The following is a 26,850-nucleotide window of genomic DNA, read 5'->3' as shown; positions in this document are numbered from 1 at the left end:
AGTCATGTGGCCTAGAACATTTTGAGCAGTAGTGCTTATATGGAAGAAAGCATTTCCAAAAGGTATGGGCAGAAAGTTACCTAATGCCCATAAAGACCTACTGCTGAACTCCTTCAGCTCCAGTTTTCTGAGACTAGGGCATTTTTAGGCTTTGTGGGACACGGTGAGTTTTATTAGGACAGCTACGAGTCATAAGAACACAGGAGAAGAAGGAAAAAAGTAGTTTTCCTCTCATTACCCTTGACAGCTCTCTGTTGCCTCGTTGCTCCTAGGTAGAAATCTTGCCTGTTAAAACCACAGAGCTGCTCCTCTTAAATACGGGAGCATCACGTTTCTAGGAAAATGCTTATGTAACAGCTCAGGCAGCAGAAACAGGTCATTGGGGTCTTGCTTCCATCTTGTAGGGCTGTTAGAAAAAAATGGGACTTAAACCGCGAGATTTGGGTTGGATCCTTTTGTTTACCCAAAAAAGTTTTAAAGTCTAGGAGAATAAGCACGTAGTTTGGCTTCAGAGAAGCTTTAAAGTAAGTCTTGCTTTGTGTCACAATGGCGGGATTACTGATCCAGTTCTAGGAAAAGGATCTAAGCTCTTCCTAGGACAAGATTTTGGACAATAATTCCTTGGGAGAATGAAGAACATTACTTTTGAGGAAAATGCAGCATTTGAACAGAGCTAATTTTCATTAGGATGGGGAATAATTCCAGCATCCAAAGGACAGCTGAAGGTTTGCAGGTTTCTTTTATAAACAGGGAGCTGTCCTTATCCTGAATTCTGACCCTGGAGTGAGGGAGGCCATCTCCAACAAGGTGTAAGATGCTTCCAGTTGTATAGATTCGGGTAAATGCTTGGGTTGTGTGAGCTTTTGGCGTTCACATATGCAGCGTGGTGCTTGAGATGAGACTAATCAGCAAATAGCGACCTTTTTTCCCATCTCTCTCTCAGCTCTGACCCCAAATAGCCAGGTTTTGATGACACACGTCAAGCAGCGAGCTGTTCCTGCAATTGATGACTGCAGCTCTCTCAGGCTGCGAGCGTGCAGGGTGATGGACAGGCACGGCCTCCAAAGCGTTTGTGAAACGGGAGTCTCAATCCCTCACTGGCTTCATGCTGCGCCCTTGTTTTTACTTGTACTGCATTTTACCCTTTTCCCAGTGTTGTCAAATGCAGCTGGGCTTGGGAGTGGTGTTTTGATGGAGTAGCTGTCGGTATAGAAAGTTCAGGAGCCTGCTTGTTTGAATCCACTCCCTCCATCTTTCAACACCGCCAGCAACCCTTCGTAGGTGAAACTACCGCGCTTTGCTGATGGGAGAGATCAGCGGCAGCCTCGCCAATTCCCGTGCAGCCCTGCTGCTTGGGGAGGGAGATGCGGGCAGGGAATGTGCCAGGAACTTCAGGACTTGTTTTTTGGTGGAGAAGGCCAATTACACGTGGGTATAGCCTGCAGGTTGTGGCATGACGCTAGACAGAAAGCTCACAAGAACGTCGTCTTTGGGTTTTGCTCGGGCTGAAAGCGGTCTAAAAAGAAAGTTTAGTTCCATTACGTAAATGTGGTTGTCTCGGTGAGGTTCTGATGATAGAAGTCAGGTGCATTTCATCCTAAAATCTGATCGTTTTGCAATGGGAGGAACTTCTCTTTGGCTTCTGATGTCAGTTAAGTGACCGGAGTGGAACAGCTACTTGAGGTTTGATTCCAGAGCAGATTTGTCTGACATGTGAGGAAGCGTGAGATTTCATGAAGTTACAAGGCCTCTGCTGAAAAGACTCATCCTACATTGCCCTTCTTGTGTTTTTGCCATAATTCATTATTTCCAGTTACAGTTGGGCTATATTAGACATGCATGGAAGTAATTCAACCAAGACTAAGGTTTTGGTGTCTGGATCAACTTGGTGAATTTCTTAACAGTGACATTTACTCTGAAAAGCAGCGTGGAGTTGTCCAAAATGCATTCAGTTTGGTTATTTTTTGTCTGTACGAGAAAAATGTGAATTCAGACTGTGAATCTGGTATCAGTGAGGTTTCTTAGATCGTTTTGTAAAAACAGTTTATTGCCGGGATTCTCTGAACTGATGGATCTGAGATAAGCAGGAAGGAGCTGCTTGGAGCAGATGCTTCAGTGGTAGGTTGCTATCTCAGCCTCATCTGTCAGCTTTTTTTTGTTTCGCTGATGATTTTGCTGCTGGCATACTGGAAATAATTCCTGACTTTACACATTTGGACTGGTGATCTGAGAACGTTCTCTCTTGGTCGGTAGCTCTGAGAGGGGTCAGTCGAGTTGCTGGTGACTCACCTACTTACCTTTTTTTTTTTTCCTCCAGATAAGTAGCGCTCGGTGACTTTCAGGTTTATACATAACAAACTTTGGTGTGGGTGGAAAGCAGTTTTCAGACAGAAATAGCTGTGATCTGTGAATGTGCCATGCAGACACATAGTGAAAGAACTAGAGTTGAACAAAACTATCGGCCGAGTTCAAATTCATACAGAAGGGCTTCCAGGTGGTTGTGATGAGATAAAAAATGCTTCTTTGCCCTGCCTGAAAGGCAGAAAAAGCGGTGATAGAGACCTGTAAATAGTGAGGATAATCGTTTGGGTGAAATGATTCCTGGTTGTGAGAACACGAGTCACTGGAGCATCAGGAGGCTGGCATCGTAAAATGGAGCTGGAGCTCTGCTTCTCCCTTCTGAAAGATGGCATCTGTTAACGTCTGCAGCCCTTCGGGGCTGGACAGAGGGAAGAGGTGATGGCAGGAGGCAATAAATTACCCGTGTGATTGTCGGGAGAGAAGGAGTGAAGAAATGAGTGCTGGTGCATGATGCAGCCTGATTTCCAGATCCGGTTGCCGCTGCGGCGTTGGGAAGAGACCGAGCAGGAAAATGGAGTTCCCTGGCTGCTGGGGAAGGTGAATGTTTTGCCAAGCCCCGCACAGCACCGGGATGAGCCCCGATGGCAGCTGCCAGGAGGCTGCGAGCGCCAGCTTCGGGTGCGTTTCAGCTGGGCCGCCGGCACGGCGTGGTGCGGGCTGCTGCAGTGCATCTGCTGGCAGGAGCTGGGAGCAGCGCAGGGGAGGCAGCGTGCTCAGCTGTAATATCAAGCCTGCGGGGTTATGTGAGGACAGGACGAGGCTCTTGCGTTAACTCCTCCGTTGCCTGCTCTGGCTTCCTCTCCTTGCAACACTCGCGGGGTTTGCTTGTTCTGCGGAGTGTTTTGGGGCTTGGGAATACAACCGATAGCTAATATCGACAGGGGGAACCAAGTGAAATACAGATCCTGTCATTCATAAGGTGCAAAACGTTGAAAGTGTTCCTTTAGAGGCACAGCACGGCTGTGAGCATGGACCTGGGGCACACAGCACCTCTGTGGGCTGTGCTGCTGCGGTGTCACCATGCGCTTGGGATGGGGAGAGCGGCTCCAGCGCGATAAACTAACGCCTGGGTAACTTCCAGGAGCTCTCCTGAAGGTGACGTTCAAGGGCATGAGTTAAAAACTACTCTGCTTCAGTTGTATATTTAGGCCAAGACCTAAACAGTTCCTCTGGGATTTTCACGGTGTGCTCAAGCCCTGCAAGTACTGCGGGAGTCCAAGCTGACCTGTCAGGGTGTCAACCCATGGCGTCCTAAACCAGGAGCTGGAATTGGAGAAACATCGAGCTGCCCTTGGTGCTTCTGAACCTGGCTCCTTAAGGACTCGAGAGGTTTCCTTTTCTTTTCAAAGGCCTCTAATTGAAGCAACCAGCAAATTCGTTGTGAATTCGCTAGCGTGAGAAACAGATGTTGTTCCTGAGCTGGGGGTGGGGGAGGAGGAAGGGTGGTTGCTTCGAATTTCTCTCTCCCAGTCCTGCTCAGGAAATTCGCTTTCGTTTGCTGTGCTCGTGCACCAGGGGCAGCTGTCCTGCGTGGGGTGGGGAAGGGAAGGCTGCGGAGGAAACCCACATAGGTCTCCGTGGGATTTCAGATTATTGAATTTACCAAAACCACACGAATGTGAACCATTTAAGATTGTGTTCTCCTTTTGAGATGTATGAAGTGCAGCGGATGCTGAATTGTTTGCAGAGCAGGGAGATGCTTCTATTGAACTCATAACAGGGAGGTAAACTGAGGCAGGTGTCGAACAGGGCTGAAATGCTTTCAAACACGGCTTTTCTCTAGAGCTGTGCCTGCCACTTTCTTTTTCAGTTGCCTGCACCGAAGGCAGATGCAAACGTTCAGCGCAGGGTGGGGCTTTGCCTGGCACAAGCCTCGCTCACCCTGCCCTGGTGCTGGAAGCGGCCGGTTCCTGCCCCCAGCCGTGCCAGGCCTGAAGCACGGCCCCCAGCCCAGGGAATTGGTTTCCTTCGCAGCTCCAGCAGGCAGCAGAAGTTGTCGCAGGACCTGGAGCAGGAGCGAGCGCTGTTAGGGGAGGGTGGAGCGGCCTCTCCACGGCAGCGCAGACTTTGATTCGATCTGACCTGTTACGAAACCACATCTGGGAGTATTTTCCTCCGCCGCTCCAGATAAGCGTGAACGCTTTTTTTTTTTCTCAAACTTTCAGCTGCGGGCCTTTTGAACCCGAGTGGTTCCCTTGCCAGGGAAAGATAGCCTTGGAAAGGTGGTGAACCGTGCCTTGAGGAGCCACGAGGAAATCAAGTTTTTCAAGATTCTTGTTTAAATAACCTTCGGAGTCAAAGCTAGTCCTATCAGGTAGAATGATGGAAAAATAAGGTGTTTGAAGGTGTTGACCAGTGGTAAATCTAAACCTTGGTGGTAAACCTAAACCTAATTTTCAAGCCTTCAAATTCAAACGATGTTTTAAGTGGTACAATCTTGGAATTTGTGGACGCACTTGGTGATAAAGATGCTGCAGTGGATCTCAGGTAAAGGTCCAGACAGAATCATGGCCTCTCTACTTAGGAAAAAAAAAGTGAAAACAAGTCTAAAAGGCTCTGTTACGTTCCAGAGCAATCTTCAGTGCTTGCTCAGCTATCCCCCAGAATATCTGTTGTATGCAAATACCAGTCGGCTCCTCATTTAGGTGGAGGTAGGTATCCATTCCTGCAGCATGGAGGTGAATCACAAGCACTGAATCTGTTCACATGCACTGGTTCTTTCTCGGCTTGCCATACACACTTTGATCGCTGTGCATGCAAATTTTGAGTGTTGTACGAAGGATGCAGGATGAGAATGATGAGATAACTGGTATAAATGGCTAGCACAAGCTGCTGAAGTGCAGATTTTGGATTATCAAGCATAACGTGCCTGTCGGGATGAGGACAGGACAGGCAAAGAGTAGCTTGTGAGCCTTGGGAGTTCCTGCAGGAGGGAAAACTGCTTGGAATTTCTTGTGGGACTTCCTACGTGAATTGGAACATGAGGAGGAAATTTATAGTTGTTGAATTTGGATGAAGTCCCTAGGAGCTTGTGGATAATGGCCAAAGATTAATCTTTTGGAGGCATAAGACTAAGTAAATGATTTCTGAAGGCCTTCTAAGGACCAAAAGACCCTAATATGGGACATTCGGAAGACCTGTTCAGAAAAGCTGCGGTGCTTACATCTTAAGTAGATCAGAACTGAAGAAATCATTACTCCCTGTCTTGGTTTGGATCATACTTTAAGCAGCGAGGTTTCCTTTCTGCCGTCTTTTTAATGTAGCAGTAAAGTTCTAATGAACGAGGGGTCAATATTTCTGGAATGGTTATCAGAATCCTTAAATATTTTAAATTACAGCAGGCAGAACAGCGTGCCTGCGAGATCTGAGCTGGTTATTTGTATTCTGCGGAGTGCTGACTTAAATGAATTTTAATTTGGAAAAAGAAGGAATACATAAGTGGTCTTCAGTGTGTGGGTGCCAACATGTGCGAGTGGAAAGCGAAATTATGCTATTAAAGTGTCCCTTGACAGCGTTGTCTCCTGAGTTAGTGGGATACATCTGTCTGGCTTCAACAGCTTGTCAGATTGTATTGCCAAAACTTCCTTCAAGATGTACGACCTCCTTTAAAGGTACTCTTGCTCCACGCAGAAGCGCTGGGATGCATCATGTGTAGGAAAACTCCATTAAATCTGTCCCGCGAGCTGTCAAAACAATCAGGCTCTTGACATTAGTGCAGTAGAGTGTGTTTTGCGTTAGGGCTTGGTCTACCGTTAATAACAAATTGGTGGTGTTCTAAAATCTGTTTCAGAATCACCGTTTGGAGTTAGAACTGGAAGTTTCTGCTCTGAAACTTGCACATAAGCAAGCACTCCGTAGTTTGCTGCAGGACTGTCTTCTTGTCGCCTTGCTGTCTTGGGAGGCGTCCGTTTCTAATAAATGTTCTGCTTCACCCACGTGGCTTGGTGCTGGTGAATAAATTCTAACAGGAGGTGTTAATGGGGCTATTTTAACTCCGTTCGCATTTGTCAAAATTCTTGACAAATTTCTTGTTGGTTGCTAAACTTAAATCTAACAATTACTTAAACGCAAGATATGTTTGTGGTTGTTTTTTCTGAGTGGGAGCCTTATGATACCTCAACTATTTTTCTGCTTGTCCTCACTCATCTGCAGAAGTGTGGTGGTAGGACAGAGGAAGATTTAAGTGCAAGTGCCAGTGTTCCAGTGTGTAGCTTGTTGAAATGTCTGCTAGGTGAGCATCTGGGATGGTGTTTTGTAGCGTTGGGCTGTGCTTTTGTCAATACAAACCACTCGGAACAAGTGCAAGGTAATGGTGCTGCAGATAAATAAGATGATGCCTTCTCTCTTAGGATTTCCAAGCAAGATTGTGATCTTAAAAAGCCGTTCTCATTCATAATTTACAGCTGACGATGGGGCTGTTGGGTATACTTTTATTTGTTCTGAAGGTCATTTGGGCATCCTGTTACTTTGGCATCCAGCTGCTGATGTGGGCACGGGCTGTGTGTGCCAAAGGGTGAAAGGATTTAAAGGTGGAGGCTGGGGAGGAGAAAAAAGCACCGAGTGAGCGGGGTGCCTGCAGCCAAGTCTGAAGGGCAGCTCCTTGTGGGGGATGTTGGGCCGTGCCCCTGCACTTCTTACAGCCAGAAATGAAGATGGGGGTTATTTTCCCTAATAATAGGGCTAAGGATGTAAGCCCCTTCTGAAAGGCTTTGCTGTACCAACAGTAAATCTTGGCCCTTCATCTACTGGCCTTTAGTAGTTTGTGTTTTACCCATTTCTGCCAAGTAGATGTCATGTAGTTAGCTTCTTAGCTAGTGTTTAAAATAGACTTGAATTTACGATTAACTGGATTAACTTATGATTTAACAGGCTAACAGCTGACTAATAACCACTGCCACACTCGGAGATTTTGGTGTCGGTGTGCAGGACTCACCCAGCAGACAAATGCAGCGTGCTGCTCTGTTTTTGAAGGTCGGCCTGAAGTTTGGGAGCCTTGAGCTGTAGCCTGATACTCCTCCTCTGCTCCAAGCTGCATGGCTGTGCGAGCCGAGTGCTGGGAGCTGGAAAATCCAGCTCCTGTTGGCAAGAACTTCCTCGTGTGCTGGAGCTGGACCGGCTGGGAGACATTTCACTTGTGAAAGGCAGTCTAAATGTAAAAATAGTTTACTGTCGGGGTACAGGTGTCATCATCAGTTACTTCCCTGGCGCTTTATTTTTTTAGGTGGTTGCGGGGGATTCATTTTTTTGCTGTTTATTCTGTTGTGTTTTTTTCTCGTTCCTTGCAAAGATCAGAGTTCTGTGCTGTGACCTTTTTGTACTAGATGGTTTAAACACTGAGGATAGATTTAAAAAAAACTGTGTGAGCCAACAGATGGATACGCACTGGTTCAGAAGGTGAGAAAGCCAGCTGGCTGTCACGACAGGCAAAACGTTTATAATATGTCATTGAAATCATGGGTTACCTATTCCATCTCCTCTGCCCTATGACAAAATCAACTATGTCATGCCATATTTGACAGGTCCTTGGCTTAACATTACCTTACTGTTTCCCAAGGTTGGTGACTCTTCCATGAGGTTATTCAGTACTCTGCGTGGTGTTATTCTTAATTCTGTGGGCTTTTTTCCTGATGTTTTACCAGGGCCTGTCATGCTGTGATTTCAGCATATCATCACTTTGAATGTTCCTTACCATTAACATTTTTTCTTTTGCTTTCAGAGGCTGCTCAGTTACTTTCTTCTTCCAGACAAAATCCTTTCTCAGTCATTTTTGTTGGTTTTACAGTGTAGAGTGTATAGTATAGGTGTGAAGGAGAACCTAGAAAAGGGGTAAGTGTGTAAGAAGAGAAGGCTTGCAATCAGAATCGGTGAGGAGGTGTCACTGACTAGCTCTGGCTGTATAAAGTGCTCTGAAGGTGGCGTTTGACTGTAGCTGTTTGCAGCCCTGATTACTAAGGAGGGAAGGAACTTGGCACCTAAGCAGAGACAACATGCAAGGTGCACATAAAGTTAGTTCAAAGAGCTGGAATTGAGTTGGACTGGAGACAACAGTAACTTTTTGAAGTTGATATAAAGCCATGGGGGAAAGTTTTTGGAAAGGGAAATACTGTTTCAAGCATTCTGGTTTTAGTGTTGCATGGCTTTGTATAGATCACAGCAAGGACTTGTGCAGGTTACTAGTGGTGACATTGTGTCCTTGTAGCAGCTGTGGCAGTATGCTTGGGCCATGACCTGCTGATTCCTGGGCTAGTGCAGAAGAATTCAAGTGGTCAAGATTCAAATTTATGGTCTCTGAGCAGTGTTTGCCTGTGCATCTGCTGACAGAGGTACAGGGGAGCTCACTGTGTCCTGCAGTGCTGGTGGGAGAGAGGAGCAGCACTGCTCCTTGTCTGTAGCCCTAAACACCACCATTTCTGTTCTGTGCTAAGAGATCTTCATCTCGTCGGGGTGGGTACCTCAGTTCCTGCTCCGTGCAGCTTTGGGGAGCACCCAGCAGCGCAGGACACAGCAGGGAAACGGTGCTGTGCGCCCATTCTGACCGCAGGTAGCTGCAGCCTTTCCACGAAAGGTGGGTTTTGGCTGCCACGTGCAGCACTAGCAGTTGTTGACATCAGGTTCAGCGGACTTTGGACCATCAGCAACGATAGAAGAACCAGTTACATCAACCAGCAATTTTAGGGCGATACAGCCTGTCTGAGGCTGAAACTGCCTGTTGTTGCAAAGATCCTGTGGTGATCATTGCGCAGTAACACCTCCGGGTGCCTTTACACACACACAAGGGCCCATTCCCCACCATTTCAGTCGCATTTCCTGCAATTCACTTGGTGTTACGATGTGCTCAGGGTCAATCTCCTAGGCTTTCCTTTTGAAAATAATGCCAGGAAAAATTCGCTGACACTTTCAGAGGCTTTTAGCCTTCTGCTCGGGGGGTGGCTGTGAGCAACAACGAGACGTGGTGGGCACAGCTTTGGGCACAGTAAATGCAGTGGCTCTGGTCCTCGGATCCGTAGGGATCTCACACACAGACTGAGGTCTTTCATACAGACAAGGGTTCTGTGCTCTTGAGGTTTTCTGGTGGTGGTGTAGATCAGCTGGCTTAAAACAGTGAGATGTACAGCACGAGGAAATGGGGAGGAGTTCATTCTGCTGTCTAACCAAAATGCAAAGTTTGGGTAGAAAGACACGCTCTGCATTGTTCAATGGCACGCTGCTGCACCAGGCAACCAGCTGCGTGTAACTCACTGTGCCTGGTGTTAGCTTCAGCCAGTTGTGTAGAAACGGAATAAGGAAAATGTCTGCAAACCCGCTGTGAACCCAAACAGTTGTTTTATCACCTGCAACGTGTGTGTAATGGAGCTCATAACCACTGTGGCTGAATTCAGCAGCACTGCAAGTGCAGTTCCTACCTGTACCATGGATGGAGGGCTAGAGCTGGTGGCTTCAGGAAGGTCTGCCTCTTGAAAAAGTGCTAAAACCTCCTGATATTTCTAACTTAAAAAAAAAAAAAAAAGTAATTTAAGTTGTACAACCCAACAAGCCCTAGCTTCAGGAAGGAACTGACTGGAAGCTGGGAGTTGCTTTGTGTTGAAACTGAAACTTTGAAGCTGAAGAAGGGGAATGCGTGGAATGCGTTAAAGCAAGAGACGTTTTTATTTCCAGTGGCACAGATTTTTGAAGCTGATTCAATGATGAAACAATGGCAGTTACTGGAAGTATTTTTCAAAGGCATTTCATGTTACACACACCCAGTGATCCAAGGAAAGGTCAGGTTTATTCAGCTCCCTAATTATCTGCCTGAAGTGTGTGCGCGGGGAGAAGGGACTTGACTTCTACCCAGCACGGAGTTAAATTTTGCCTCTTGGGGGGGAAAAATAGTGTAAAGTTGAGTCTTTCTCTCTAAGTGTGTTGTAAACTGAAACATTAGGGTCTGATTTTTGGGTTTAACAAGCTTCCTTTTCAGAGTACAGCGTATCAAATTGTACCACCAAGCATTTAGTTTGGCAAGAAACTCCCTAATCAGGGTAGCAGCACGTGCCTGGCAGGTTGAGTTACCTCTGAGTTTCTGCTGTCACCTTAAATCCTTCATCCATGGAGCCGCAGGGATGCGGGGTGTCTGCAGGCAGTCTGAAGAGAATACAGAGGATGGTGTTTATCTGCACAGGTGAATGTCTGAATTTCCTCAGTCGTGGGGAGAGTGCAGGATGCAGTTCACCTGAGCTGTTTAAAGCACCTTTAATGCAGCCAGCTGTGAATACTGTGGCTAGGTGAGATGTACACCAGGCAAGTTTCTGGATTTCTTTTTAAAGCCTTGTAGCAGCTTTTCCGTCTTTAACAACTGGTAGTTAGCATGTGAAATTAAAATCCTTTATCAAAAGGGAAATATCAGGCAAGCTCTCGCTCTTTATTCTGCTGGCAAGGGTAAGAAGCAGAGGTAACTGCACTGTGCACTGAAATACCTGAAACTTATCTTCTGACAATCACTTGATGAAGTTGGTGACTTAAATGAGGCGAAATGGACATGTGGAAGTGTCAGCTAAGCTGTTGCATCAAAACAACAGAATTTTTTCTCTAAATACTTCCCTCGACACCCAGTGCATTGCAACAACCTGTAAGTGAACATGGAGGGGCAAGCGCTGCTGCTGGATAGAGCAAGGTGGTTGTTCCACATCAGGGATTTTCTGCTTTCCTTATAGAAAATTTTATCTGGAGAGCATTATTAGGACTTCTTGGTTTGTTTTGAGGGCTTGTTGCTGGCAGCCTAGCCAGGGCCTGCACAATATGCATGTGAGTTTGCCTGCTTTGAAATGTAAAGGAAATGAGGAAGCTGGCTGCCTTCCGTTCAGAGGGACTCTCAGATTGCTTCTGGCTTGCAGAGGAATACCTCTGATAAACCTCAGAAAGGTTGTGCAAGGCAGGAGGAAGGGAAACGTGTCCTTTTCCTCCTCCAGGCTTGTGCTCTTTATACTATGGACTGTCACGTGAGCGTCATCTTCTGCTCTAGGAGTGGTTCTTGCTCCAATACCTTGCCTGAGACCTCAAATACCTTGCCTTGTGTCATGATGGGAAAGTAGATCTGGAGAAGGCAGGGAGCAGTGCTAGCAACAGCATAGAGTGCCACAGAAGTTGAAAAAGAGCTTGTGTTGTCCTGAAATACTTTTCCAGTTGTCATTAAGGTCTCTTCTGTTCCTGAGGTCCTTTTATAAGTACAGATCTTGTAGTTTGTCCTCGAGAAAGCTCCGATAGCGCCTTGAGAGGAGTCCCACCAGTCCTGGAGTTGTGAATGGAGCATGAATATCACAAGTGCAGCAATTGAGCTTTAAGGCTGTGTCAGAGATTCTTCTCTAGAAGTGTGAGAGGACCTTTTTTTTAAATCCTGTTACCATACTGATGATGTCACAAGGAAATCACTACGAAATGGGTAAAACTGCATCTCAAAATATACGTATGTGCCATGATTATACATGATAATTCCTTGTAATTCAAAGTAGTATTAATAGAACTAAGTTGTATCTGAATAAAACACCTCATATTGTCTCTGGAAGTTTAGGAACAGAATTCTCTGTTGACCCAGATATTTCTCTAGCCATTAGAATGATTTATTGAACTGCATAGCAATGGTCAGCAGAATAGCAACTGCATGTGGTTAGTACCTGAGAGGGAGAAAAATCTTAGTTAACCATAGAGAATTGCTAATGATGAAGCCTCGGATGAATGATGAGTTAATAATGAATTTGAGATCTCCTATCTTGTGAAAAGATTGTTGTCCAAGACCAGTTCTACAATTCCCTTTGCCACCTGGTTGAACCTTCCATCTGCTCCAAAAAACCATTTGGTCTTCTTCAGTGCTCTGAGGACAAGGAGATAATTTGCCCCAGGAAGGTGCTGGGGTCTCCATTTTGCACATCTTGGTTTTCCAAATTTAAGAAAAGATAAAGGTCCCAACGTTCAAGTTACTTATAACTTTAAGCATTGAATTGTGATCTGTGTGAAACACAGCAAGTTGGGTATCAATGTGTGTGAGATGCTGAAGTTTGGGCATGCAGTAGGGTTATCTAATTCAATACCACTGCCAGCATTTTATTTTGAAATTCCTTGGACTTTCTTTGACAAAATCTGAACTGATTTGTTCTGTAGGGAGGAGCAGATCTACTCAGAGACTGACTTCTGTAAGACACTGGGTTTGTGGTATGGATGGGTTAGATGCTGCCAGCCGTTCAGCGTTTAATAATTAAGCACAGCGCACAAGCAGGCATTTCTGTGAAAAAGATGGATTGAAGAAACCACAGGCACCTAAAATCCGAGTGGAACAGAGAAGGGCAACTCCTCAGGGGCTGTCGCTCCTGACCCCGTCATATTTTTTACTGATGGCTCCTGCAGCTCATTTCTAGCACTGAGAAATCCTCCCTGGTCAGATCAAACTGCGCTGCCTGTGGCCGTCATCGTGGTGATGCCACGTTAGAGGGCAGCTGTGGGGCCGAGCTTGCACAATGCCGTGCTTGTGGGGCCGTTGTTCGCCTGCCTGCCTGGCCGCTTGCATCATTTCTGTCTCCTGGGGAGATCATTCAGAGGGGAAGTTGGCAGCAGATGAGACTTTCAGCTGGGTTTTCCCTCTGCCTGTGGACGTGGGGAGAGGTTGGCAGGCAGGTGGCACACCAAAGAGGTGAAAGCCTCTTTTGGGAGGCCACCTGCTGATGAGCGCACACGAGCTGGGTTGCTCATGTTCATGGTGAACTGCCTTGTGTTGTATAGCCCGAAATTTAAAGGTAGACTAAGTATCACAGCTCTTGTCCAAGAAGTAAAAGGATGAGTATAAAACTCAGTTGGTTTGCACTGGCAGTAGCAATGGTGTTTGTAGCTGATGTGGTGTGCTCTGCCTTATTTAGCAGGTGGTCTGTTGGGTGAATAGAAACGTGGCAGATTATTTTTTGATATGGTTTTCTCTCTGGAAATTGTTCCTTTTCTCTTTCAACAGTAGAAAACTTTTTTTTTTTTCTGTACCACTCCAGCGTCAAATCGTAAATGTCCAATACTTCTGGACAACTTCAGCTGAGCTTCCAGCCACCTGGGACTTGGATTCTAGGAACCATCAAATCCATCCCTACAAACTCTTCCTCTCCCATCCCTCCAGGGAGAGGGAGGTGAGGAAATCTGGAGCATTTTGCTTACAACTCCTTCGCTGTAAAATATCCACTGCTTGGAGCTACAGCAGCCAAGTATAGCTGGAGGAGTTATCCCGTTGCCCTGCCCCAGTGTTGCCCTTACTTGATTCATTCATTTCTTCGTAGGAATTTAAGCTCTCTGATGCTGAACGGAGAATCAGAAGGTTAAACCATCATCTCCCAGTAAGGTTTTTGTGCTTCTGATCTGGAACTCATAGGTCTGCATCAGTTCACGGAGCTGCTCCCAGCGGCCGTCGCCTTGCTCTTGCTCATGACACTTCTCCTTTTGGTTTCCACGGATGTTTATTTCCCTAAAACCCGAAGGCAGGAAAAGTCCCATTGTGGAGGATAATGCGAGGAAAAGCTTAGCAAACCGAAAAGCACTCGGCGTCTGTTCCCAACGAGGGCACGTGAGAGCTGGGCCTCTCTTGAGGCGTGCACCCTTGAGTAACAGAGCATGGCGTAAGCCCCCTGGCTCTTCGGTCCTCTAGGTTGCTGTGTGCAGGCAGTGTGGGTACGGCTGGTTTGTGTCGTTCCCCCTTGCCCTGCTCCCTGCAGTGAGCACAGCTGGGTGCCTTTCCTTGGCCTGTGCCTGGCAGGCTGTGCATTTGTGTTGTAATTCTCCGAAAACCCCGAGCGGAGCTGCCTGATCTTTCTGGGGAAAGAGGAGACAGGAGCTCAGCGGTGACCTGAATTCTCCTCTCTGTCCGTGAGCCTGGTTCAAAGGCCTGGAATAAAAACCTGTGGGACAAAGTTCAGGCCGAGCTGTTGTTGACACAGTCCTGCATGCTTCCCGGGCATGGGACGTGGCACGGGGGCTGGTAATGACGTAGGCTCTGAATTTTTGGGAGCCTTGCTTCAGCAGGATGCTGCTGTGTGTGTTTACCCATGGGGTACGTGGCTGACCCTAAGGCTGGGGGGCTGCCCTGTGGCTCGGGGAGAAAAAGCAGGATCATTTGGGATCCCAGCCGTGGCATTGCAGCAGGTTTGTTAGGGAGCTTGAAGGAAATGAGGAGGAGAGTGGTGGAATAGTGCTGCAGTCTTTTATTTTGGTTTGTTTCTTTCCCTTTCACTGCTGGGAGGAAAGCAGTAATTAATGCAGCTGGATGTTACATGCAGCATTTGCTCTTGGCTCAGACTCCTTCCTAGTACTCGGTTTCCAAACTTAGCACAGCCGGTAGCAGCCGTGTCTTGCAGTTTAGGATCCTTCTTAGGGGGAAAGCTGTTCAGCAGCGAGCTGTGCTCAGCTTTTCTGTTCTAGGTAGACAACCTGAAGATATAACAGCTCTGTTTTAGAATAAAGCGTTTAACCTGCTGCTGGTGCTGCCCAGAGAAGCTGTGGATGCCCCGTTCCTGGAGGTGCTCGAGACCAGGTTGGATGAGGCCCTGGGCAACCTGACCTCGTGGGTGGCATCCCAGCCCGTGGCATCTTTGGAGCTGGGTTGTCCTTAAGGTCCCTTCCACTGCACTGGGTATCATATCTTTACTTGCACTATTGTATCAGAAAAAGATACCTAAGAATTTGAATTTTATTTTAAAAAGAGCTTTCAAAAGGTTGCATGCTGGTCTTTGAATAAACCACCAAGATTGATAGGGTAACAGTAAAGGGATAAAAGCATGGCAGAGCTGGGAAGCGATGTTAAATAAGCTAAGCAGTGAGTTGATGAAGGTTATGGCTTTCTTTAATCGCAAGATCCCGAGGTGGTGATACTCTGCAACATTTTCTTCCTCAGTGTCTGCAGAAGTCAATCCAGAAAGTGTTGCAGTTAATGAAGGAGCTGACTTTGTGTGTAGATACTGAATGGAACTGCCCTTGCACCGCTCTCATCCTTTACCTTATTTGTCTGACTTGTCATTTTTAGCATGCTGTTAGCAAAGCGATTTCCTAAGTATGTTGACATAAAAAGTAAAAAATTTGAATGTGAACGGGTCAAGAGCCTTGTATGAGGAAGCAAGAACCAGGGAAAAAAATGGAAAACTGTTTTCTCATACCTCCTGGAGGAATGCTTAGGAAAGAACTTTTTTCTCCAGCAAAGTGTAAACATAACGTGGTTGAAGCACTGCCAGTGGACAATCTTTATACAAAGCAATTAAGTCAGGAAAATAGTTTTGCTGCAGCCTGGCTCACCCGAAATATCAGTTATTGTTGATGTCATTGAAATGCTTCTACTGAGTAGGATGGTCTTGATGCTAACTTTTAACTCGGGGTCACATTTTGTTTATACTTTCATCAGCAAGAAGCATAAAGGAACACAGTGTGTACTCATCCAGAGGCAGCTAACACACTTGGCAATCTTTATAAGAGTATATTTGTCCAGTAAACATGATGTAATAGGATCTAGTGGATTCCCAAATGTAGATGATGTGCTGTAATGGAAATTCTGTTAAGACTTTGGTAATGCTTTAAAATATCTTTTTTTTCAGAGCTTTAAAGTTACTTATGGTCAATGTATGCGACTCATTTTCATTTATGATCTTGTAAAATCTTTCAAGACAGCTTAGTTTCCTTTTTTTAAATTTGCTACTAAGTACAACGTGGAAACTGGGAATGTTGAGTCATCTGCAAAAGTTGCTGCTAAATTGCTTTAAAAAATAAAAATCCAATGATGCTGCCTCAATCATTATGCTTAAAATACTGCATCTACTGCTCTGTTGTTGTGGGACATTAATAGGATGAGTAGAAGAAGAGAGTATGTTGATCTCAAGAGTTTTGAGGTCATCCTTTTGTCAAGGGAAAGGTATCCAGCCTTCTAGTCAACCCAAATTTAGTTAATGCTATCCAAGTGACTAGTTGTCCATGAGATGACTAAAAATTATTTCTGGTTTTCTTGCTTCTGGATGGAAAAACCTTCCAGATATAACAGTTTGTTAAATTTAGTTTTCTGAGGGTTGGACTTTGCAACTTTCAACTGGAAGAGACATTGAAATAATGCTGTAAGATCTGTGTTAAAACAAAAGCACAACGCGTGCTGAGTAGCTTCTGCAGTGTTTTTGGTGTAAGCTCAGGAGACTCGGTGCCTAGGAATAGGCACTTAATTTAAAAATAGGTCAGTTGTTGTGTATGGATAGTTTACATGTAGCATACAAAGCTCATATCAGCTCTTGTTAAAAAAAAAAAAAAAAAAAAAAAGAATAAAAATTACTCTGTCTACTACCAAATGTGAAGTGGTAACAGCCTGCAGACTTGTTCCAATACCAACGATCTTTTTCCTTGCTTTACAGGAAAATCTTCACTGACGATTCAGTTTGTGGAAGGGCAGTTCGTTGATTCATACGATCCAACCATAGAGAACAGTAAGTAAATAACTGATGAGCTGCTCTTCTGTAGCTAGTTTTGTTAAAAGTCATGGTTATATAAGTGCCTATGTAAATAATCTGTATTTTAACATTGCAGCTTGTTACTTTAATGTTTAAGTTCAAGTCGAATTAACACAGTAGGATGTTGAGTCTGTGTGTTAGTCTGGAAGTTGGAATGAAGTAGTCAGCACAAGATTACTTCTTGACTAACACAATAATTAGGAGTCAGGGGCCATCAGCACATTTTATTCAGGATTATTTTACTGTTTGGAACTAAAAAATCAAACACTGGGAGCTAAAATTCAAACACTGCTTTCTGAAGAACCTCTTGCTTTGCTTTAGCAAATCAAGCTGGATAATTTGCCTTTTGACGTGAGTGATCTGTCAGTCCTTCTAGGGCTCTCCTAAGCAGTTTCCATCATCCTGTTTTACTTTGTTAGAGTTAGAATACGGTTTGCTTTGAATTAAAACCATTAACAAATGAGATATTGTGCCTTAGATTTCAGTACTTTAGATCTTGGCAGTAATTGGGACAGGTAGTTTTTCACTGTCTGCACTATAAAAATGTGAAATATTTAAAGTAATCTTGTAGTTTTCTGCATGTATGTGGAAGTGATTTGAGATGCAAAGAGTCAAAGTCTGTCTCCAAAGTGTGAGGGAGTGTCTGTATATCTTGTTTTAGCATTTTGACACCTTGACACAAGATGGGCTTGTTTTACCCTTTCCGAACTCCTGTACACAGGAATCTATTGTCTGTAATTCCTGTGCTCTCTAGTTGCATGTCTATCACTGGCAGCATTTAACTATATGAAAAAACTCATTTAAAACATCACACTCAGAGTTACTCTATGCCTGGATTTGGTTAGAATCTCTGTTGGCTACTAAGCTTGATTACATACGTGTGGATAATTGAGCTGTGCATCAATTCTGCAATTATTTGGCACTTCTAGTTGGCAGCACTCGCTCTCTCGGGGTGCAGAACATGAAGTATGTCATGGCCATGAAAACGTTGGGCATGGGGACATCTTGAAAAAGCTCAACAGTTTGCATGATTTCGTGCTTGTTCAGAAAACAAACAGCATTATTCTTCTGGCGCAAGTCTTGTGATCTGCGGGATCGCTGGAGGAATTTGCTCTCTGAAAGGTAGAGAATTGAAGGTCCCTTCTGGCTTCAGAATGTGTCGCTGGGAAGTAAGGGTTGAAAACCTACAAGATGTGCCCTGAGGTTCAAAACAGTAGGAAGTCTGTCCTAGTATAAAATGCTTCTTTTGAATTAAGTTCTTAATCTTTCACACGCTTTTTCTAATTATAATTTCTTAATCAGTCAAGTCTTTTGACACCTCTAGCTGTATGCTTCTGATTCTGTCTGAGGTCATAAGGCATGATACGTGTAATCAACTCTCTATGCTTTCCCTGCATTTAATTTTGAATCCAATTAACAATACTGAGAAAGGAGAAATCCAAGTTCACGTAGAAGGGATGATGATGAAGGCTGTTGCATTTCTTCAGTGCTTTAAAGCAGGCTGTAAAACCTTTTAACTTTCATATAGTGATCGGGGGGAAAAAATACAGGCTGAAGAGTGGTCTGGCCTATGTGATTTCTGTTTTGTCTCCGAAAATTGTTATTGATAATGATCAAAATATTTTAACAGCACTGATGAGAGGGTAGGAAACTGCAGTACTGCTGGTAGCTTGGTCTTTACAATTTTTGTCCTCAAATAATATACCTTGCATGAGAAATCGAGTCTAAAATTAAACTGCACTGAAAGCAAGCTATAGTTAAGCTCTCCCAGGAACAAGATGCATAGAGTGTAAGCCTCGAACTATAAGAACATGACCTAATATTCCAGCAGTTTCCTTTTCCAATGTAAAAATCTTTACCTTCTTTGGAAGTGGTGCAGGGAAAATAAGCTGCATCGGGTTTCACTTAATGTTCATTAAAGTCAGCACTTCTCTGCTGCATTTTGCTTTGTTTATATTACATTAGAACCAGAAAAGTTAGTTTATCTAAGTTAATAAGCATGTTGAATTCAGTTGCTTCTCGTAAACTTGTGCATCGGGAAGAGTAACTTGTGCCATTTTGTGGCAGCAGTGGAGGTGAGCTAATTGCTTAGCAAAATAGGATTTCCTCTTCCTAATGTCCCAACGAGAGTGACGCTGTGATGGGTGGCTGTTCTGGAGACAGCCAGGTTGAGAAACCAGTGGAACAATTACGTGAGGAAATCGTGGAAAGAGAAGCAAAACCACTGCAGAGCAGGAGTGCGTGGAAGGAGTCCGTGTGGACGCGGAGCTGGCTGGAGGCAGATGAGCTCAGGTGTTCTATCGTGCGCTTCCCCAAAGACCAGAAGAATTTTAAACTCTTAAATTTTTATTGGACTAACACCAAAAATCTTAATTTGGAGCTCAAAGCAAATAGGTCAGAAGGAATTGAAAATGAAGACGACGTGCCCACAGCTCCCCCTGCCCCCGTCTTTGCAGGGATCTCTTCGGTTATCATTAATTCAGTGACTTTGTGTTGCAGGAAAACTGCATCTTGCCTGCATCTCAGCAATATTTTCTCCAGCAAACCAGGCTTGGTAACTCCCTGGGGGAAGCAGTCTTCCCCTAGGGTCTTTCTACCTCCCCTCCCTCTTTTTTTTTTTTTTTTTTAAATACAATGGTGATTAAAAGTGTATTAGAAAGGGGAGGGGGCTGGAAGCACCTGGTAGCTGTGGAGGTTTGGATGGGCTGCTGGAAGCACCCTTAAGGCTCAGCTTCTCCCAGGTGTGTCAAGCCAGCTGTGCTGGAAGGTGACAGTCTGCTGCTTCCCAGAAGCTGCTGCTGAGTGGCCTTCTCAAGGGGTGTAAATGAGGCTTCTGAGAAAAACCCAAAATAGCTCTGTTGTATTACACATCTCGGTGTTAGAAAAGATGTCCTGAGGGATTCGTGATAGGCACTGACCTTGGATTAAAGATAATTAGGAAGGTTTGCAAAAGGTAGGAAGTGATGAACCCTAATAAGCTGGATGCGTTTACCAGCCAGGAGCTCTGGGAATTGTTTCACACCACTCCCCTACCTCTTACTCAGTGGAGGTGTTGGTCTGAAAGCACATTCATAAGCCTGGTACACATTTCTTACCATAATGGCTCGCTCTCACACCAGCTGGCACTTGAGTTGCATGTGCAAACCACTTCATTCGTGTCAGTGGAACTGAATGGCCTTGGGCGTGGGGAGCAGTGGCCAGAGGTGATGGAGTTGCTGTGGGAGTTACACCGCTTCTGAGGCATGGCAGCAGTTGGGGCTGTGCTGTGCAGAGCTGTCCCTGACAGCAACGTGGCTTTAGTTCCCTTTGTAGCTCCCTTTAGCTGCATGAATGCATCTGTTTGGAGTCGTGCTGGTCACTGCATCACCCAATTCTGAGTTGCACCAGAGCTGAACCAACCGAAGGTGGGATGAGATGGCAGTTCCTTCACATAACGCCACTTAAGCTGTGTGTTGCAAGCTGTGAGCATCTCCTGTTCTGAGATCCGTGTGCTTCATCGAGCTAAAACAGGCTTCAGCTGATGAGCAACGTTTCACAGATGGCCGTGTTATGACGCGGACTGCGGAGACTTGTTCTGGTCTGCAGAAATCTCTTCTTGTCATCGCAGGAGGAGCCGTACTGTGCCATGGTGGTGTTACTGGTTGCATTTATCTTGCTTGTAGGCACAGGAGCAAGCAACACGTCCCAGAATGGCTCATGGGTCACTGACCCTCACTAAATACAGCTGCAGGTTTTTCCTGAGATGTAATTCTTACCAGGAGTGTTCTTACAAAGCTTCAGCAAAGACCAGGGAGTTGTTAATTCTGACAGCATCGGGAGAGGTTTGTGCTGCCCAAGTAAGCTGGTGCTGGTGCTGGAAGTCTCCGTGCTGAGCTAACAGTTCTCATCACGCAGCCTGCGGTGACTCCTCCACCGTTTCCCTTCCCCAGCTCTGTCACAGTTTGCTTTTGGTACTGATGATGATGATGTCTCTGCTGCTCGGTCTATTCTAGGCTTCCAGAATAGGCTGAAAAAGCTGCCATCTGTCTCCGTCCCTTTTTAAATATTAACTTCATGGGGCTCTTGAAACTAGTTTGATTACAGAGCACTTCGATGTGTGTGTGAGGTGTCAAGAGACCGGAGAGAGGCTGTTACTGTTCGGGTACCTGTTAACGCAGGACATCCCTCCAGATGAGGCTGTTTTCCCTCACGCTTGAAGCAGCAACGCCGTTTATGGCAACCCTGCACCTTAACATCTGTTCCAGCAAGCAGTGGCTTCTGTCCCTGACACAGCAAAAAGCTTCTGGGGATTTCTGCTTCCTAACCTCTGGGGATAGGCGGGATCTGGTAGGAGCTTTTCTTGAGGCTTCATTTAAATTGCACTTGTATCATGATGGAAACTGCACGCACGCTCCATGCTGTGTGTGTGGACATCCTGCAGTAGTTTGGCTTGGCTTTGTTTGAGTTGCCCCTTTTTAAGAAGGACGCTTGGATCTACTAGGGCCGAAACTGAGAGTTTCGGATATTTCAGCGTGGAGTCAGCCCATTTACTCGAGATAATGTGTGCGTTGTGGGGGCTTGGCAGGGCAGCAAGTGCTGGCGGGGAGGAGGAAAGCTGGCGAACTTCAGCTTCTAGGGGAGCCTGTACGAGACACAGAAGGCGTGGGCAGGATTGCACAGTTGGATTGAGAACAGGCAGCCTTGGATGGCCAGTTCAGGGCACGATCAGCGTGTCGCTGCAGCGTTGGCTATTTCCCGGTCATCGTTGCAAGGAAAGTTGAAGCTTCTCATGACTTAATACCTGGGAAAATTCCCTTATCCAGGAGACAACACAAACCTTATTCGGTATATTTGTACTGTCCAGTTTCTGTGTGTTACAGTACAGCACTAAGGGCAAAACGAAGCTCTGGAGCTGGCTCTGTGCTCTGCTTGCTCCGTGTAGTGCTCGGTAGCACATCATGCCACAAGAGCTCTGACACGCTTTGCTTTTGCAGTTGCATAATACAAACACTGAGTAAGGTTCCTCAGCTCGCAGTGCGTTGGCATCTCATAAATCCCGGGGAGAGAAGCAATTCTCATCTCTCAGGAACTGAATGTACTTCCTGACTGAGGACTAAACAGACTGGTAGCTACGGCAAATGTGCAAGCACGGTGGTGAGCTGCTAGCTACATTCCCATTATTTAGCTTTAGCATATTCATAAGCTAGGCTGTGTGTGTCTTAGCCTCCAAAGAGTTTTTTTTTAATGCAGATCATTTACCTCGTGGTATTTACATTTAGGAAATTGATCTTGCTAAACTGCTTGGAAACTGGGGAGAATACCCTATATTAAGTTCAAAGTTGGCTTTGATGCTAATTGTATGGAAGTGTCTCATGTTACCACAAATTACAGTTGCCTGGAAGTCTCTTTGAAATGCATGTAAAAAGCTTTTTTTGCTCTTCATTTTTAAGTAACTCTGAAGGAAGAACTGCTGCGTGCAGCATAAGAATCTTTTTGAAGAATCTTTTGAAATTTGAAATTTTAAAGTAATTTTCTGAGGTTCAATACCAAAAATGTGCTAGTTGAAATTACAGCAATCTGATCTAGCTACTTTAAAGTCTCTAACGAAAGCTCTTTTTCTTAACCTTTCAGCTGACAACGGCACAGATAAGTGACTTCTGATCCCTTCCTTGTTCATAATTCTGAAATGCGTGTGTGTTTCTTGTTTCTTCCAGCTTTTACAAAATTGATCACAGTAAATGGCCAAGAATATCATCTTCAGCTGGTTGACACTGCTGGCCAAGTAAGTAATCTTTCTTCCTTTGAATCTCATCAGAGATAAGGCAATGGCTGTTCATACTCCTGACGAGCGAAGTTGGTTGCGACCACGCGTTCAAAGCTGAAGTTCAGCTTCTAACTTAATCCCCAGGGAGCTGCGTGGTATTTATATAAGGGCTTTTTTTTTCCTGTCTATTGAAATTGAAACAGTAGCAAGTGGTTAAAGTACATATGCCTAAAAAAGTGAAGAACAACCTGCTTTAACTCTGATGTACCAGAAGGGCTAAAATCTGGACTAAACTGGTCCATAACCCAGTTTGATAACCCACAGGGAAGCTTTTCACGACTTTCTCCCATTTGTGGTCTCCAGCTACAACACACCACGACCGTGTCCATGAAATAGTCACACGGAGTAGGCAGCAATGCGTGTAGGTAGTGCTTACTGGGCTGCCCATAAACCACTGCAGTTTGTTTACATTTTTGAGTAAGTGATGGTTCCTTGCATGCTTCTGAGCTTGGTGTAATGGCAGGGAGTGCAGGAGGAGACAATAAACAACCATCCTGTGGCATGGTCAGTAGCTTCATGAAATAAAGGTGGTCATTACGTAGTGTTGCTTGGCAGCAATTGCAGGTGAGAGTGCACGTTCCACACATAGCAGTGCTCCATCTTTTGAGAAACTGTGTATTTAAAAAAAAAAGAAAAGGGACTGATAGATCCTTGTATTGCTACCCTAAACTTTTTATTGGTTACGTGTGCTTAGCTTCTGTGAGTTCCGGGCTTGTGCTTTTTGATTTTTGCAAGCTGATTGGTGTTAAACAGTCTTAAGTGCTATCAGCACATTTCACCAAGACTTGAAAGCTGCAGGACACTTGCTTAGAGCTGGGAGAGTCTTCAGAAGGGCTGTGACCTTCTAGGTATGTTTGATCACCTTCTTTGAAGAGAACTACATGATTTAAGAATAACCACGCCTTATTTTTATATGCTGTTAATTTGTGGTGTTAATCAGCAATGCTGTAATCTGTCAGAGGGATTAGAAACAATATTGACCACGCGTGCTGGGACAAGTGGTGTTTGATGGGAATATTCTGCAGAGGAGAGTGAGGTTGAGGGATGGGTGGGCTGTGAGCAGCAGAGCAAGCCCCGTAGGCTTCACTTCGTGTGCATCTCAAACTGTAGAATGGTAATGAAGGTAAAAATTTCTCTTTGAAAAAGAGAAGGCCTTCTCAGAAGGCAACGTGACTTCACCAGTGACATGTCTCTGTTGCTGAGGTTTATTTTCAGGGTTGTTTCAATGTAAATTGAAATTGTGAAACTAACACTATACCTAGAGTTATACCTAGGTTTGTTTTTTTGCTTGGCAAAGTTTTTAATTTGACCTACAAATCCCAAGAGGCTCAGCAGGTTTTTTAACTAACAAGCTAAAAATTAGTTTTCTTGGTTACCTTTTTTGTTTTTTTTTTTTTTTGTCTTGTGCATCTTTACCTTTCGTGGTACCGTATTCAGATTTATGTAGTTCGTTTAAACAGAAGTCTTGGTGTGGGGTCACAAAACAGGAGTTAAAATCAAATTCAAACTGTAGCAATCCAGAGTAATTCCAAATAAAGGCAAATGGCTACAGAATTGCACTTTCACCTGTTTTGCATGCAGGCCAGCTCAGACCCCTTCTGTATTGACTTTTGGATTACACAGCCAGCAGAAGTGGCAGTTTGGCATTTAAGTAAGGATGGGGGAAGGTCACCCTCAGTGTGTAGCATTAAAGGCAAAGGGCAGCGCCTTTTGCAGGTGTCATTCTCCAAGACTTTTTTTTGGCTGAATCTGTGAAGTTAATTTATGAAAGGCTTTCCTCCCATTCGCTAGTTAAGGAAGTTTGATTCCTTTTAGCTGTCTAGATTTCAGCTGCGTGACTGCACTGCTCCATCTGTTCAGTTGTGACAACATACAGTGAGGTCATGATCTTAAGCTAAAATTAACATCATTAGAAACACAGGTTAAAAAATTTGAGAACCCATACAGTAAGATATATAGCTCGTGTCAAAATGTAAATGTTACCTGGGAACTGCTATTGCAGTCTTTCAATCTAGATATTTAACATGGGATTCGTTTTACTTCTGTGTTGTGTTTTTCTGCAGTATATCAGTTTCATTTACCTAGTTGGTCATTTCCTTTTCTACAGGGGTAGTAAGTTTAGAAATTAAGTGTCTGAGGTTGTGTTTTTGTTTTATTGTTATTGTTTTTCTATGAAACATTTGCTGTATAAAGGAAACTTCCATTTGGCATGGAGCAACTAATAATTGTAGTTGGTCCATCTACGGTTGATAAGCGTGCGTTAGTTGGTAAGCCACAGCTACTTACTTCCTAACGGACCCCTTGGGTAATTTAGATGTGGTCATTGCCGCTTGGCAGTTTTGAAGTGCCAGATCCTGTCTTCAGCTGTTGAAATTTAGAATTTGATTGAAATGTATCACTAGCAAGATAAGAGGCATAATTGGTAATTAGCGGTAGGACAGAGTGGATGTTTCGTACTAGTGTAAACTGATAATTAAGCGGGGTAAGAGGATTGGGAATAGCTTTGGCTGATCCGTAGTCTTAGAGGGAATAAAGCGAAAAAGCTGTAGAGTATACAGACTAACAGGCTAACTAAGCTTGTGTCCCAGGCTTGCCTTCCTTTCTCTTAATTTGGTAACGAAGCCACATCTGGCATCATGATGGAAAAAAATGTCGTTGTGAAAGCACTACATGTACAAAAAGGTCCTGTTCCTCATGTCTTACAAATATGAATGAAAACTGCTCTTGATCTACTAGCATCAAGCTCTCAACTGTGGCAGTAAGCAATTATAAATGCTCTATTATTTCTACAGGATGAATACTCCATATTTCCTCAGACGTACTCCATAGACATCAATGGCTACATTCTTGTTTATTCAGTCACGTCAATAAAAAGGTAATAAAATCTGTTGTGTTCTAATAGTTTGGATATTAACCAGATACACGCAGAGAAAATATAGCACAGGCAGGAGCTGAATGCAGTATGTAATTCATTTAATCTCTCTTTCCCTTAGAAGTATAATGGAAATAAAAATGTTTTTGCAGAAATTTCCGCTCAGATCCAAGTATCACAGATACTTTGCAGGCAGATACAAAAGGTACTGTGTAAGAAATGAGGCAGTGCTGAACTGTGTAGATTGAAGTGTAAGTAAAAGTACATGGACTAGTACCAGGAATAAACAATTCATTGCTGGAGCACATGTTACAAAGATGGAGTTGAACACAATCTAAGAGGGCACTGTACATTAGTGTGAAGAGCCCAGCTGGTTGTTAGGTCTTGTCCTAGCAGCTTGTTACAGCACTGAGATTTTTTTGGCTTCCTGTCTTGGCTTGTTCTGGTTAACCATCAAAAACTTTGGTATAAATAGCAGTTATGAGATGTTTGGCCTGTAGACTCGCTCAAATGCCTTATTTGACAAATTTCCCGGGGCATCTGGTTTGTCCTCACTGCTGCCTGTAGTCAGCTCTGACATGAGGACAGACTGTCATAGCTGGAGTCATTTACTTGTACCAAGTTTCTCAACCTTCTTAAGGTTTTGTCTTCTGCTGTTATTTTGTGCCTTCCCTTTGTTGTTCTTGATTTCAGTACTGGTCATTCTTGAATTAGCCTTAATTTTCTAACACAGTACAGCATCTTCATTAAGGCATTATTTTTGTTTGTTAACAATTACTTTAAGACCTGAAGCCTTTTGCTTGCTTCAGGTAGAAGAAAAGGTAATGCTTCCCTTCTACTTCTAAGCTAATAAACTTTTTTCAAGTGCTGAAGCATTCCAAATCTTTTCCTTTAAAGCAGACAGAACAGGTCATCCCTTTAGTAAGGCCATCATAAATTGCAAGTAAAACAGCTTGCTTATTGGCTCTTCTGTGCTTCTTGAAGAAGTGACACGGTCTGGTTATAAACTTCAGTTGCTTTTAAGGTCTTTAATGCTGAACAGATTTTCAGTACTTCATTCTTGGTTTTCATCTTTAGTTCTGAAGAAGTGAACAGGAAGCATGTGTGATCTGGAGGAAATGCAACAGATGTCGGGCTTTCATGTGTATCTAGATACACTGCTTTTTCTTTTTTCTTCCCTTAATCGGAGGTTCATTGTTGGTGCTGAGTAACCTGTATAAAATAGGACTTAGCATTTTCAGCCTGAAGTAGAAAACCTTCCACTTCTAAACCAAAGAGGAAAATGTTCATTGGTGTGTGGTATTCTTGGGACAAAAGTGTCTTTAACCAAAGTCACCCAG

General features: G+C 44.4%; 1 protein-coding gene across 1 annotated transcript in view; it reads left to right on the top strand.

Moving 5' to 3' along the window:
* Positions 1-26,850, top strand: part of RHEB (Ras homolog, mTORC1 binding) — a 40,205-nt gene that overhangs the window by 1,551 nt on the left and 11,804 nt on the right. The window contains exons 2-4 of the mRNA XM_084281720.1: positions 16,740-16,811; positions 22,529-22,596; positions 25,431-25,513. Of these exons, the coding sequence (XP_084137846.1) occupies positions 16,740-16,811; positions 22,529-22,596; positions 25,431-25,513 (223 nt within the window). The remainder of the gene's footprint in view (positions 1-16,739; positions 16,812-22,528; positions 22,597-25,430; positions 25,514-26,850) is intronic.

This window comes from Netta rufina, assembly GCF_964035555.1.
Source record: "Netta rufina genome assembly, chromosome: 2".
Classification (NCBI taxonomy): domain Eukaryota; kingdom Metazoa; phylum Chordata; class Aves; order Anseriformes; family Anatidae; genus Netta; species Netta rufina.
This window is presented reverse-complemented; position numbering and strand designations above follow the sequence as displayed.